General features: G+C 46.8%; 1 protein-coding gene across 2 annotated transcripts in view; it reads right to left on the bottom strand.

Annotated features, from left to right (window-relative positions):
• The window catches only part of LOC109880130 (zinc finger DHHC-type palmitoyltransferase 17), a 48786-nt gene that overhangs the window by 22589 nt on the left and 10575 nt on the right, over nt 1-15622 (bottom strand). For both annotated transcript variants that reach the window (XM_031815283.1, XM_031815282.1), the window contains 6 exons: nt 13857-13960; nt 8526-8648; nt 6717-6794; nt 5659-5803; nt 2113-2177; nt 1212-1374 (listed from right to left, as the gene is read on the bottom strand). In XM_031815283.1, the coding sequence (XP_031671143.1) occupies nt 1212-1374; nt 2113-2177; nt 5659-5803; nt 6717-6794; nt 8526-8648; nt 13857-13960 (678 nt within the window). The remainder of the gene's footprint in view (nt 1-1211; nt 1375-2112; nt 2178-5658; nt 5804-6716; nt 6795-8525; nt 8649-13856; nt 13961-15622) is intronic.

The following is a 15622-nucleotide window of genomic DNA, read 5'->3' as shown; positions in this document are numbered from 1 at the left end:
TAGGATGGACACTAAACAGTAGGATAGGAGAAAGACCATAGGATGGACACTAAACACTGGTGGTGATCTGGGTATTCTAATTGGCCACACTGGATAATAATGCTCCACCTTTCAAGTTATGTCAGGACAGCTATTAAAAGGCTAACCAGATACAGGACAGCTATTAAAAGGCTAACCAGATACAGGACAACTATTAAAAGGCTAACCAGATACAGGACAGCTATTAAAAGGCTAACCAGATACAGGACAGCTATAAAAGGCAAACCAGATACAGGGCAACTATAAAAGGCTAACCAGATACAGGACAACTATTAAAGGCTAACCAGATACAGGACAACTATTAAAGGCTAACCAGATACAGGACAACTATTAAAGGCTAACCAGATACAGGACAACTATTAAAGGCTAACCAGATACAGGACAACTATTAAAGGCTAACCAGATACAGGACAGCTATAAAAGGCAAACCAGATACAGGGCAACTATAAAAGGCTAACCAGATACAGGACAACTATTAAAGGCTAACCAGATACAGGACAACTATAAAAAGGCTAACCAGATACAGGACAACTATAAAAGGCTAACCAGATACAGGACAACTATTAAAGGCTAACCAGATACAGGGCAACTATTAAAGGCTAACCAGATACAGGGCAACTATAAAAGGCTAACCAGATACAGGGCAACTATAAAAGGCTAACCAGATACAGGACAACTATAAAAGGCTAACCAGATACAGGACAACTATAAAAGGCTAACCAGATACAGGACAACTATAAAAGGCTAACCAGATACAGGACAACTATAAAAGGCTAACCAGATACAGGACAACTATAAAAGGCTAACCAGATACAGGACAACTATAAAAGGCTAACCAGATACAGGGCAACTATTAAAGGCTAACCAGATACAGGACAACTATTAAAGGCTAACCAGATACAGGGCAACTATTAAAGGCTAACCAGATACAGGACAACTATAAAAGGCTAACCAGATACAGGACAACTATAAAAGGCTAACCAGATACAAGCATGTGATACAGGTCAGAGGTTAGTAGGAGAGATTTGGGCCTTCAATAACATACCCTGGCTCTGGAGTGACATTTCCCAGTAGGTACAGATCTAGGATCAGCTTCTCCTCCCTCAATCCTAAACTTAACAATTAGGGGGAGATACAAAGCAGTCCCAAGATCAGCTGCACAGCCGCCTCACCTTGATGTTCTGTGCGTCCACATTGGAGTTGGAGTCCAGCAGCAGGGTGATGACTGTAGTGTTGCCGGCCAGCACGGCCCAGTGCAGAGCCGTGTTTTTGTGGTACTTGTCACCCAGGTTGACCGACACGTTGAAGGTCAGCAGTAGCCGGGTGGGGTCCACGCTGTTAGGACGGGACAAAGTTCAAAGTTCAAGTGCAAAGCCTTTATGGTCTATTTGTGAATTACCGACACAGTTGAAGTTTAGTGGCTATTTAAATATTAGCCCACTGCACATTCTTCTTGTGCTTTTAGTATCAGTCTCTTATCTGTCTGTTATCCATGTCTAAATGTTGCATATCTAGGTGGGCATTCCATTTCTAAATGTTGCGTATCTAGGTGGGCATTCCATTTCTAAATGTTGCGTATCTAGGTGGGCATGCCATGTCTAAATGTTGCGTATCTAGGTGAGCATTCCATTTCTAAATGTTGCGTATCTAGGTGGGCATGCCATTTCTAAATGTTGTGTATCTAGGTGGGCATTCCATTTCTAAATGTTGCGTATCTAGGTGGGCATGCCATGTCTAAATGTTGCGTATCTAGGTGGGCATTCCATTTCTAAATGTTGCGTATCTAGATGGGCATTCCATTTCTAAACGTTGCGTATCTAGATGGGCATTCCATTTCTAAATGTTGCGTATCTAGATGGGCATTCCATTTCTAAACGTTGCGTATCTAGATGGGCATTCCATTTCTAAACGTTGCGTATCTAGATGGGCATTCCATCTCTAAATGGGCATGGATTTCCATTTGTGTGACCGCTTTGTGAGTTTAAATTAACTTTGTGTATTATGGCTAGATGGGGAAAGGCTAGGATGTAAGTAGGATATGGGTGAACGCATGACACATACACACACACACACCTGTGTGTCCTGTAAGCTGCCCACATCAAGGGAGTCATTCCATTCTGATCCATCATGTCCACATCCTATAGGAGGAGAGGGAGAAAGAGCAGTTGGTCACAAACCCCCAATAAACCCAGAGAAGACCGACACTGTGCTTCTCTGAAGATGCTACTGAACAGTTCCAGGAAAAACCTGGCATGAAACAACGCCCCCCCCTGACAATGTGGAATGCAGGTTTTGAAAACTAACAAAACAATGCCTCCTGGTGGTGGGAAACTAATGAAACAACGCCCCCCAGGTGGTGGGAAACTAATGAAACAACGCCCCCCCCAGGTGGTGGGAAACTAATGAAACAACACCCCCCAGGTGGTGGGAAACTAATTAAACAACGCCCCCCAGGTGGTGGGAAACTAATGAAACAACACCCCCCAGGTGGTGGGAAACTAATGAAACAACACCCCCCAGGTGGTGGGAAACTAATGAAACAACGCCCCCCAGGTGGTGGGAAACTAATGAAACAACGCCCCCCAGGTGGTGGGAAACTAATGAAACAACGCCTCCTGGTGGTGGGAAACTAATGAAACAACGCCCCCCGGTGGTGGGAAACTAATGAAACAACGCCCCCCCCAGGTGGTGGGAAACTAATGAAACAACGCCCCCCCCCAGGTGGTGGGAAACTAATGAAACAACGCCTCCCCCCAGGTGGTGGGAAACTAATGAAACAACGCCTCCCCCCAGGTGGTGGGAAACTAATGAAACAACGCCCCCCAGGTGGTGGGAAACTAATGAAACAACGCCCCCCCCCAGGTGGTGGGAAAATAATGAAACAACGCCCCCCCCCCAGGTGGTGGGAAACTAATGAAACAACGCCTCCCCCCAGGTGGTGGGAAACTAATGAAACAACGCCTCCCCCCAGGTGGTGGGAAACTAATGAAACAACGCCCCCCAGGTGGTGGGAAACTAATGAAACAACGCCCCCCCAGGTGGTGGGAAACTAATGAAACAACGCCCCCCCCCAGGTGGTGGGAAACTAATGAAACAACGCCCCCCCCCAGGTGGTGGGAAACTAATGAAACAACGCCCCCCCCCAGGTGGTGGGAAACTAATGAAACGCCCCCCCCCCCAGGTGGTGGGAAACTAATGAAACGCCCCCCCCCCCCAGGTGGTGGGAAACTAATGAAACGCCCCCCCCCCCCAGGTGGTGGGAAACTAATGAAACAACGCCCCCCCCCAGGTGGTGGGAAACTAATGAAACAACGCCCCCCAGGTGGTGGGAAACTAATGAAACAACGCCCCCCAGGTGGTGGGAAACTAATGAAACAACGCCCCCCAGGTGGTGGGAAACTAATGAAACAACGCCCCCCAGGTGGTGGGAAACTAATGAAACAACGCCCCCGTTTTTTTTTTTTACCTTTATTTAACTAGGCAAGTCAGTTAAGAACAAATTCTTATTTTCAATGACGGCCTAGGAACAGTGGGTTAACTGCCTTGTTCAGGGGCAGAACGACAGATTTGTACCTTGTCAGCTCGGGGATTTGAACTTGCAACCTTCCGGTTACTTGTCCAGTTACTTGTCCAACACTCTAACCACTAGGCTACCCTGGTGGTGGGAAACTAATGAAACAACGCCCCCCCAGGTGGTGGGAAACTAATGAAACAACACCCCCCCGGGTGGTGGGAAACTAATGAAACAACGCCCCCCCAGGTGGTGGGAAACTAATGAAACAACGCCCCCCCGGGTGGTGGGAAACTAATGAAACAACGCCCCCCCAGGTGGTGGGAAACTAATGAAACAACACCCCCCCGGGTGGTGGGAAATTAATGAAACAACGCCCCCCAGGTGGTGGGAAACTAATGAAACAACGCCCCCCAGGTGGTGGGAAACTAATGAAACAACGCCCCCCAAGTGGTGGGAAACTAATGAAACAACGCCCCCCCAGGTGGTGGGAAACTAATGAAACAACGCCCCCCAGGTGGTGGGAAACTAATGAAACAACGCCCCCCCAGGTGGTGGGAAACTAATGAAACAACGCCCCCCCAGGTGGTGGGAAACTAATGAAACAACGCCCCCCAGGTGGTGGGAAACTAATGAAACAACGCCCCCCCAGGTGGTGGGAAACTAATGAAACAACGCCCCCCCAGGTGGTGGGAAACTAATGAAACAACACCCCCCAGGTGGTGGGAAACTAATGAAACAACGCCCCCCCAGGTGGTGGGAAACTAATGAAACAACGCCCCCCCAGGTGATGGGAAACTAATGAAACAACACCCCCCAGGTGGTGGGAAACTAATGAAACAACGCCCCCCCAGGTGGTGGGAAACTAATGAAACAACGCCCCCCCAGGTGGTGGGAAACTAATGAAACAACGCCCCCCCAGGTGGTGGGAAACTAATGAAACAACGCCCCCCCAGGTGGTGGGAAACTAATGAAACAACGCCCCCCAGGTGGTGGGAAACTAATGAAACAACGCCCCCCCCAGGTGGTGGGAAACTAATGAAACAACGCCCCCCAGGTGGTGGGACACTAATGAAACAACGCCCCCCCCAGGTGGTGGGAAACTAATGAAACAACGCCCCCCCCAGGTGGTGGGAAACTAATGAAACAACGCCCCCCAGGTGGTGGGAAACTAATGAAACAACACCCCCCAGGTGGTGGGAAACTAATGAAACAACGCCCCCCCCAGGTGGTGGGAAACTAATGAAACAACGCCTCCTGGTGGTGGGAAACTAATGAAACAACGCCCCCCAGGTGGTGGGAAACTAATGAAACAACGCCCCCCAGGTGGTGGGAAACTAATGAAACAACGCCCCCCCAGGTGGTGGGAAACTAATGAAACAACGCCCCCCAGGTGGTGGGAAACTAATGAAACAACGCCCCCCCAGGTGGTGGGAAACTAATGAAACAACGCCCCCCCAGGTGGTGGGAAACTAATGAAACAACACCCCCCAGGTGGTGGGAAACTAATGAAACAACGCCCCCCCAGGTGGTGGGAAACTAATGAAACAACGCCCCCCCAGGTGATGGGAAACTAATGAAACAACGCCCCCCAGGTGGTGGGAAACTAATGAAACAACACCCCCCAGGTGGTGGGAAACTAATGAAACAACGCCCCCCCCAGGTGGTGGGAAACTAATGAAACAACGCCTCCTGGTGGTGGGAAACTAATGAAACAACGCCTCCTGGTGGTGGGAAACTAATGAAACAACGCCCCCCAGGTGGTGGGAAACTAATGAAACAACGCCTCCTGGTGGCCGACAACAACATCTCCTGAGATTTGAATAAGCGAGAAAAGCTTTAAAATAAAAAACGTTTCAGTTCTGCTGCGATCAGAATAAATATAACACAGGGGTGACGTCACAGTAAATCTAATGGACGCACGCTGCATGACCCCTAACCACTTGTGGAGATCTGAGAGGATTTCAGAGGTTTAAGAATTATGGTAATATCTCCACAATGCCCTCTAAAAGGCTAAGCAGGATTTTTACAATATTCCTTCCACCTATCAGCCTCTCAGATCTACACAGGAAGTAGGGGTTAGGGGCTCATTTGCAATTGGGACATACCTGTCCCTTGGCGATGAGGTAGGCCACGATGGAGGTGTGTCCGAACTGGGCAGCCAGGTGGACACAGCTGCAGCCCTCTCCGTCGATGAGCGAGGGGTCGGATCCATACTTTAGCAGCTGCACCACCATGGAGAGGTGGCCCTGTCTGTGGACACACACAAAATCATTATGTTGATGAGCACAAGAACTAACTGGTATTACGTGATATTAGCATTTGTTTTTAGTTTTGTTTTGTTTAAAGGATCAATCTGTAACTTTCATCTGCAGCACAGAAGAAACTAGCCAACCCCCCTTAATAACACCCCATTATTAACAGCAGGAATGGACATGACAGATTGCACCAATAATAACTACATGTAAAGTCTCTGGGGGTTTTGTAGATAGGAAATGGTTTGAGTCGCCGAGCTGACTAGGTGAAGTCTGTCCATGTGCCCTTGAGCAAGGCACTGAACCCTAAATGCTCCTGTAAGTCGCTCTGGATAAGAGTGTCTGTTAAATGAATAAAATATAAATGAAACAGACACCACATCCAATTCAGAGATGTTTAATAAGAAGATTGATGCACTAGATACTTAACCAAACACAATCCTCAACATTGTAATTAAGTCCTTATATTCACAATACTACACATAAATCTCATATAGAAAGTGTCAGTGACCCGACAGATGGGCTCCACTCCTATCTACTGTGAAAGGTCTGTGAAAGGTCACTGGCTGCCCCCTGCTGATCATATGAATAATGCAGTAGAAAGCTCTTTGACAGGGGTGAGGACAGGCAGTACTGGGACTTCATACAAGCCTGAAGGTCTCATGTGACTCGGGGGGAAAGGACTTCAGCAGAAACATGCCCTATGACACCCACACAGGGGAAAGGAGAGAGTCCACTGGAAACAACACCTCTACCTCGTACAGTATATAACCTCTCTCTCTAGATGGTCATATCTACAGATCAGCATTTCCAACAGGACCTAATGTTTTGGGACTGCTGGACAAGCTTGGTCCTGGAAAGCAGACTGAACCAGAGTCTGTTAATGCCTCATCTATTGTTGTCACTCTTACCTTGTGGCCCAATGCAGTGGTGTGGAGTTGAGGTCACCTCCCAACTGGTCCACCATCGCCCCCTTTGATATGTAGTACCTACACACAGCGGCAGAGTCACAAATACATTTAGCACTCACTCACTCACTCACTCAACTACAGGTGGTGAAAAGATTAGATTGTTGATGCAGTGATATAAAACAGATGAACCAATTCAGTTTTATTGCCTCAGGATCTCCAGCAATATGGCGTTTTAAGAGGGTGTCTGCCTTCCAATGGAACGGATGGCTCAGACCTTAGCAGACATCCAGGAACTTGTTCTCTCCTTCCTGCTATGTTGTATTAGAATGGTTTGGGATTCTATTCTTATACAGAGAGACCATGGTTCTGGCAGTGTTTCTGTACTGTACAGTGTGTGTGCAGCAGGACACCCCTCTGCAGCAGGACACCCCTCTGCAGCAGGACACCCCTCTGCAGCAGGTCACCCCTCTGCAGCAGGTCACCCCTCTGCAGCAGGTCACCCCTCTGCAGCAGGACACCCCTCTGCAGCAGGACACCCCTCTGCAGCAGGACACCCCTCTGCAGCAGGACACCCCTCTGCAGCAGGACACCCCTCTGCAGCAGGTCACCCCTCTGCAGCAGGTCACCCCTCTGCAGCAGGTCACCCCTCTGCAGCAGGACACCCCTCTGCAGCAGGACACCCCTCTGCAGCAGGACACCCCTCTGCAGCAGGACACCCCTCTGCAGCAGGACACCCCTCTGCACCACAATGGTAAACACAGCACAGTAGGATGGCTGCATTCACTCACACCTGGATTCTCTTCACTAGGGACCAAACAGAAGCTAACAGGGAGGGACTAACTGAACTAGTCCAATAAGAAACTAATTTTCTGATGCAAAATGTTTTCACTAATGTATAGGACCAATGCCAGCCTTTGTCCTGTGTGAGTATGAGTCTCCATCACACCGACAGCGTCATGGTGCAAAACGGTCCACAGGATCACAACAAAAGTTCAACATTCACCTTCTGCTACCATTTCTATCACGCCGTCTCTACACATACAATGTGATGCATACCTTTATAAATCCAACGTATGCACCACACAGAACACACTGCAATGTTAGGGTTCTATGTCTGTGTGAGTTTAGGGTTCCGGGACTATGTCCTGTGTGAGTTTAGGGTTTCGGGACTTTGTCCTGTGTGAGTTGTAGGGTTCCGGGACAATGTCCTGTGTGAGTTTAGGGTTCCAGGACTATGTCCTGTGTGAGTTTAGGGTTCCAGGACTATGTCCTGTGTGAGTTTAGGGTTCCGGGACAATGTCCTGTGTGAGTTTAGGGTTCCGGGACTATGTCCTGTGTGAGTTTAGGGTTCCGGGACTATGTCCTGTGTGAGTTTAGGGTTCCGGGACTATGTCCTGTGTGAGTTTAGGGTTCCAGGACTATGTCCTGTGTGAGTTTAGGGTTCCAGGACTATGTCCTGTGTGAGTTTAGGGTTCCAGGACTATGTCCTGTGTGAGTTTAGGGTTCCAGGACTATGTCCTGTGTGAGTTTAGGGTTCCAGGACTATGTCCTGTGTGAGTTTAGGGTTCCAGGACTATGTCCTGTGTGAGTATGTGTGTTTAGGGTTCTAGGACAGTGCATGAGTTCCAGTCTGACTGGGAAATCCTTCTGATAAGAAACATTCCACAGGAGGGTGTTGGGAGTAGCATTTCACATGTAAGACAGCTGAATAGTGAGAGGAGGTCAAGGGCATTGGGTTATTCAGTGTGAGGCCTGTGTGTGTATGTGACTGAGGTGTGTGAGTGTGAGGTCTGTCTGTGTCTCACTCACTTGACCAAGTCTATTCTATTGTTGATGGCGGCCCAGTGCAGGAGTGTGACGTTCTCTTTGTCCGGCTGCTGAACGTCATAGCCTGCCTCCACCAGCTCTCTGCAGCGCTCAAAGATCCCATACCTGGAGAATGTAGGTAGACAAGGTTAGCATAGGGTCAACACACACACGCTTCACCCACAACAGTATCCCTTGTCATAACGGCCTTGTCTGTCCTAAACAGAGCACGTCAGGAGGATGAAGCATCTTGATTTAGGTTCTTCTTCAATAAAAGAAACACAAGGCCTTCTTTGTTTGTCAGACTATTCTACTCCAGAGGGAAACCTAGACCTATGTCTGCACTATATTCACATTCATCACAACATATTTATACAGTGCCTTCAGAAAGTATTCATATTCCTTGACTTGTGTAAGAATTCAAAATGGATTAAATAGATTTCTCACACATTTACACAGTAAAAACAGGTTTTTAGAAATGCATGCACATTTATTTGATATGAAATAAAGAAATATCTCATTTACATAAGTATTCACACCCCTGAGGCAATACATGTTTCAAACACATTTGACAGCAATTACAGCTGTGAGTCTTTCTGGGTAAGTCTCTAAGAGCTTTCCACACCAACATTTTGCAACATTTACACATTATTCTTTAAAAAAAAGTGTTGGTTGTTGATCATTGCTAGATAACCATTTTCAGGTCTTGCCGTCGAATTTCAAGTAAATTTATGTCAAAACTGTAATTCGGCCACACAGGAACATCCATGGTCTTCTTGGTAAGCAACTCCAGTGTAGATTTGGCCTTATGTTCTAGGTTATTGTCCTGCTGAAAGGTGAATTCATCTGTGTCTGGTGTGAAAGCAGACCAGGTTTTCCTCTAGGATTTTCCCTGTGCTTAGCGCCATTCCGTTTTTTTAATCCTGAAAAACTCCCCAGTCCTTAACAATTACAAGCATACCCATAACATGATGCAGCCACCACAATGCTTGAAAATGTGGAGAGTTGTACTTAGTAATGTGTTGTTTTGGATTTGCCCCAAACACAAAACTTTATATTTCAAGCCAAAAAGTTAATTCCTTTGTCATTTTTTGTTGTTGCAATATTACTTTAGTGCCTTGTTGCAAAACAGGATGCATCTTTTGGAATATTTTTATTCTGTACAGGCTTCCTTTTTACTCTGTCAATTAGGTTAGTATTGTAGAGTAACTACAATGTTGTTGATCCATCCTCAGTTCTCTGATCACAGCCATTAAACTCTAACTGTTATAAAGTCACCATTGGCCTCACATGCTGACGACACAGCTCGCGTGTGCGAGCGTTGCAAAATAAATGTAAATCGAATGTATTTATATAGCCCCTCTTACATCAGCTGATATCTCAAAGTGCTGTACAGAAACCCAGCCTAAAACCCCTAACAGCAAGCAATGCAGGTGTAGAAGCACGGTGGCTAGGAAAAACTCCCTAGAAAGGCCAAAACCTAGGAAGAAACCTAGAGAGGAACCAGGCTATGAGGGGTGGCCAGTCCTCTTCTGGCTGTGCTGGGTGGAGATTATAACAGAACATGGCCAAGATGTTCAAATGTTCAGAAATGACCAGCAGGGTCAAATAATAATAATCACAGTAGTTGTCGAGGGTGAAACAGGTCAGCACCTCAGGACATAAACATACGTGTTATTCAATTATTGCACCCACACTGCTCGCAAGTGCCAGTGAGCATTGTAAGAGAATTATGCCCTGTTATACAAGTGACCACTCTTTGGAGTATACGCTTAGTCATTTGGAGTATACACTTAGTCATTTGGAGTATACACTTAGTCATTTGCAAGTAACACACTCAGTACAAAATATGGTGTTTTCCCCTTTTTATCCCCTACTGAGGATCACCCCGCCCAGGGTGATGTCCCTTAACTTTAATACCAAATAAACTCATAATTAATAGTTACTAATACAAAGATGTCTCTGCTAGGAGTTGTTCAGCTTATTGTTATTTGCAGTTAGTTTCCCAATCCTTCTTCCTCCTGTTACTATCATGTGCCAGCAGAAGTAAGTCTGGAACATAGTATCAACAGAAACTGAATGTATATTTTCAACACAGACATCTGATTTTGGTACAGTTCACCTATTTGTGCACTTTACATCTCTACCACTGATTATTAATCTCAAGCTAAAGCAAAACATGAAATCATTGTACTTTTGTAATTACAGGTGTTCCTATAATGTACAGATACTATAAAATTCCTTTCAAGTCAGTTAAATTTGTGATGCTGATCGCGGTGCTAGTCCTGCCTCTCTCATCTCCTCATTGGTTTATAGAAGCAGATACCCACGTGCCATTTCCTCATTGGTTATACCCACGTGGGTGATTGAAAGACAACTGAGTTCGTCGGTCGTCATGGTAATACTATGAAAGTTCAGATGCCGATCGCCATATAAAGTCCAAAGAAGAAAAAGCCTGGAAGGAGGAGAGATGACAAGAAGAGGAACTTAAAACGTTCCACCTTCTCCACTACTGTCCCATCGATGTGGATAAGGGGCTGCTCCACCACCTGATGTCACAGGAAGCCGAGAGACTGAAAAACAGCTTCTCTCTCAAGGCCATCAGACTGTTAAATAGCCATCACTAACATTGAGTGGCTGCTGCCAACATACTGACTCAAATCTCTAGCCAGTTTAATAATTAAAAAGTGGATGTAATAAATGTATCACTAGTCACTTTAAAAAATGCCACTTTATATAATGTTTACATACCCTACATTACTCATCTCATATGTATCTACTGCATCTTGCCTATGTTATTCGGCCATCGCTCATCCATATATTTATATGTACATATTCTTATTCATTCCTTTACACTTGTGTGTGTATAAGGTAGTTGTGAAGTTGTTAGATATTACTGCACGGTCAGAACTAGAAGCACAAGCATTTCCCTACACTCGCATTAACATCTGCTAACCATGCGTTTGTGACCAATAACATTTGATTTGGAAACGATTCGGTTCACTGTTTTATGTGTGGATTAATTGTCGGAGAAGGACCTTGTGCATTTCAGGTAAAATAACAACTCAATGTTTATATCCCAGGACAAGCTAGCTAGCTATGTTGCCATAAATGTTTAATGCTTTTAGACCTGTCCCCGAAATTAAAATAATTGGTTCAGAGTTTGTTTTGATATTTTAACCTGCGTGTCATGATCGCGTTTGGTGTGGGGGGACAAAATCAATTGGCGCACGATGGCCGGTTTGGGTGTCATGGTGAAATTCCTGAGTGGATTTTCTTCTCCGGCAACTGAGTTAGGAAGGACGCCTGTATCTTTGAGGTGACTGGGTGTAGATACCCCATCCAAAGTCTAATTAATTACTTCACCATACTCAAAGGGATATTGAATGTCTGTGTTTGAGGTGCCCTTCTTTGCGAAACATTGTAAAACTTCCCTGGTATTTGTGTTTGAATCGATTTTTGATATTCACTGCTCGACTGGGGGACCTTATAGACAAGTGTGTGTGGGGTACAGTGAGGAGGTAGTCATTCAAAAAGTAGCTTAAACACTATTATTGCCCCCAGAGTGAGTCCATGCAACTTATTATGGGACTTGTTGAGCACATGTTGACTCCTGAACCTATTTAGGCTTGCCATAACAAATTGATTCAAGACAATTCAGATTTTCATTTTTTATTAATTTGTAAAACATCTGAAAACAAAATTCCACTGACATTATGGGGTATTGTGTGTGACAAAAAACTCATTTGAATCCATTTTAAATTCAGGCTGTAACAACATGTGTAAAAAGTCAATGGGTGTGATTACTTTGAAGGAACTGTGGTCATTCACCATTGGTCTGGATCACAGGGGAAGGAACGTTTCATAATACCATGTGAACACATTAATGGGGGGGGAAGGGAAATCACAGGTAGTGCAGACTAGCTGATACATATCTGGTCCTGACGATGCCAGAACAAGGAAACAAGTCCAGGGAGGCTGGTAGTAAATCACACAGGAAATACATGTTCTGTTAGTGGTTTCCTGCGAGCGTCCATACTAGGGGCCTGTCTGTTACCCTATATGCAAACCAACTAGAGGGAGTATCGATAGCGGTGTAGTGTGAAGTTGCTCCTAGACACTGATCTTGAGCCAGTTTTGCATTTTCCCCACTAATGGTTAAGGTTAGGACTGGGGGAGGGGTAACAGATCCTAGATCTGAACCTAGGGGTACAGATTCACCCAGAAGCAGGGATTGATAGCCACTAGTCTGGAGCAGCGATATGACCTGGTGCAGGCATCGATAGACACTAGTCAACAGGTTCTCCCATCTCCACAGAGAAACTCTGGAGCTCTATCAGAGTGACCATCAGGTTCTTGGTCACCTCCCTGACCAAGTCCCTTCTCCCCCGATTACTCCGTTAGGCAAGCAGCCAGATCTAGGAAGATTCTTGGTGGTTCCAAACTTCTTCCATTTAAGAATGATGGAGACCACTGTGTTCTATGGGACCTTCAATTCTGCAGACATTTTAAGTACCCTTCCCCAGATCTGTGCCTCGACATAAACCTGTCTCGGAGATCCATGGACAATTCCTTCGACCTCATGGACAATTCCTTCGACCTTTTGCTCTGACATGCACTGTCATCTGTGGGACCTTATATAAACAGGTGTGTGCCTTTCCAAATCATGTCCAATCAATTGAATTTACCACAGGTGGACTCCAAACAAGTTGTAGAAACATCTCAAGGATGATCAATGGAAACATGATTCACCTGAGCTCAATTTCGAGACTCATAGCAAAGGGTCTGAATTAATCAATTCTGTTTTTATAAATGTGCAAACATTTCTAAAAAGCTGTTTTCGCTTTATTATGGGGTATTGTGTGTAGATTGATAAAATGCCAGCTTCTCTTAGCCACATGTCTGGGGAGCTGCTTTGCATGGGACCGCAGGTAGACTAGTGGATAGAGCGTTGGCCTAGTAACCAAAAGGTGGTAAGATCAAATCCCTGAGCTTACAAGGTAAAAATCGGTTGTTCTGCCCCTGAACAAGGCAGTTAACCCACTGTTCCGAGGCCGTCATTGTAAATAAGAATTTGTTCTTAACTGACCTAGTTAAAGGAAAAAGCAGTCAGACCTATGTGCTGGAGAACAACGTGGAGCCTGCAAATAATGTTTGCCCTGCTACACAAGTAAGATAACTATACCACAACAGGAAGTGTTTTTAAAACCAGTTATATTGCTTGTATACCAGCCCACATTGCTTGTATACCTTGAACCACACCGGCCAAGCTTTGCGCGCATACACACACACGCACGCACACACACGTGAGCCCGGCGGTGCGTGGGTACTCACTGCGTGGCTTTGACAATGTCCCAGGTACTGTAGTCATCCACGTGGCTCTTGCGCCCCACATTCTCACTGTAGCCATGGTTATAGTGACTCTGGGGCTTGAGTTCCTGTTGGGAGAGAAAAAAAACCAGCAATGAGTTTCATCAATCCGTGCCTTGCCTGGACCCTGTGGGCCTACCCAGATGGCACAGCGTCATCTCACGAGAGCGATTGAATGAGCGACAGAGAGAGTTGGAGGAGGCTGTGTCGTGTTCTGATGGTGGGCAACAGTGAGCCGGGGCCGCCCACATAGGCCCTTCACATTCTTATTAGCCTCCACGGCAACGCCATGGCAACGTCATTTAACCTCCCCCCGGGAGGACTGCTGTACTGCTGCCTTGGTGACTGGTAAATACACATCACATCACATCCCAGTTCTCACTCAGTCTCTATAACCTTTACTGAACACTATTGGTCCAGGAGAATGTAGTTAGGGTTTTCATAAAAGCATGAAACTTGGTTCACGTGTACAGTACTGACTGTAAAACAACAATAACAGGCCTATATATAGTCTAGATTCCTACTAAATCTATTTTCCAATGAAAGGCCCTGTGACAGACTAGCGTCCTGTCCAGGGAGTGTGCTTGTACGTCAAGCTGCCCCACACTACAGACTCAGGATATGGGCTCCTGCTATAAGGATACTTGGTTAATGATGAATCATATGGACCTACAGCAGACTATAAGGATACTGGGTTAATGATTGATCATATAGACCTACAAGGCTATACGGATGAAAATCTGATGGGAAAAACACTTGGTAGACAGTTAATGAGGGTTAAGGATTATAATGAGATCATTAAATATGTATAGTAATCTATCATCTACAGGCTACCCTGAAGGGAGGAGAGGCGCTCGAGCTGACTGGAGGTTGGAGAGGAGCTCGAGCTGACTGGAGATTGGAGAGGAGCTCGAGCTGACTGGAGATTGGAGAGGCGCTCGAGCTGACTGGAGATTGGAGAGGCGCTCGAGCTGACTGGAGGTTGGAGAGGGGCTCGAGCTGACTGGAGGAGGGAGAGGGGCTAGAGCTGACTGGAGGAGGGAGAGGGGCTAGAGCTGACTGGAGGAGGGAGAGGGGCTAGAGCTGACTGGAGGAGGGAGAGGGGCTAGAGCTGACTGGAGGAGGGAGAGGGGCTAGAGCTGACTGGAGGAGGGAGAGGGGCTAGAGCTGACTGGAGGAGGGAGAGGGGCTAGAGCTGACTGGAGGAGGGAGAGGGGCTAGAGCTGACTGGAGGAGGGAGAAGAGCTAGAGCTGACTGGAGGAGGGAGAGGAGCTAGAGCTGACTGGAGGAGGGAGAGGAGCTAGAGCTGACTGGAGGAGGGAGAGGAGCTAGAGCTGACTGGAGGAGGGAGAGGAGCTAGAGCTGACTGGAGGAGGGAGAGGCGCTAGAGCTGACTGGAGGAGGGAGAGGCGCTCGAGCTGACTGGAGGTTGGAGAGGCGCTCGAGCTGACTGGAGGAGGGAGAGGGGCTAGAGCTGACTGGAGGAGGGAGAAGAGCTAGAGCTGACTGGAGGAGGGAGAAGAGCTAGAGCTGACTGGAGGAGGGTGAGGAGCTAGAGCTGACTGGAGGAGGGAGAGGAGCTAGAGCTGACTGGAGGAGGGAGAGGAGCTAGAGCTGACTGGAGGAGGGAGAGGAGCTAGAGCTGACTGGAGGAGGGAGAGGAGCTAGAGGTGACTGGAGGAGGGAGAGGAGCTAGAGCTGACTGGAGGAGGGAGAGGAGCTAGAGCTG

This window comes from Oncorhynchus kisutch, unplaced genomic scaffold (genome assembly GCF_002021735.2).
Source record: "Oncorhynchus kisutch isolate 150728-3 unplaced genomic scaffold, Okis_V2 Okis09a-Okis19a_hom, whole genome shotgun sequence".
NCBI classification, from domain to species: Eukaryota; Metazoa; Chordata; class Actinopteri; order Salmoniformes; family Salmonidae; genus Oncorhynchus; species Oncorhynchus kisutch.
The sequence above is the reverse complement of the archived record's forward strand: the minus strand, read 5'-3'. Positions and strand labels throughout refer to the sequence as shown.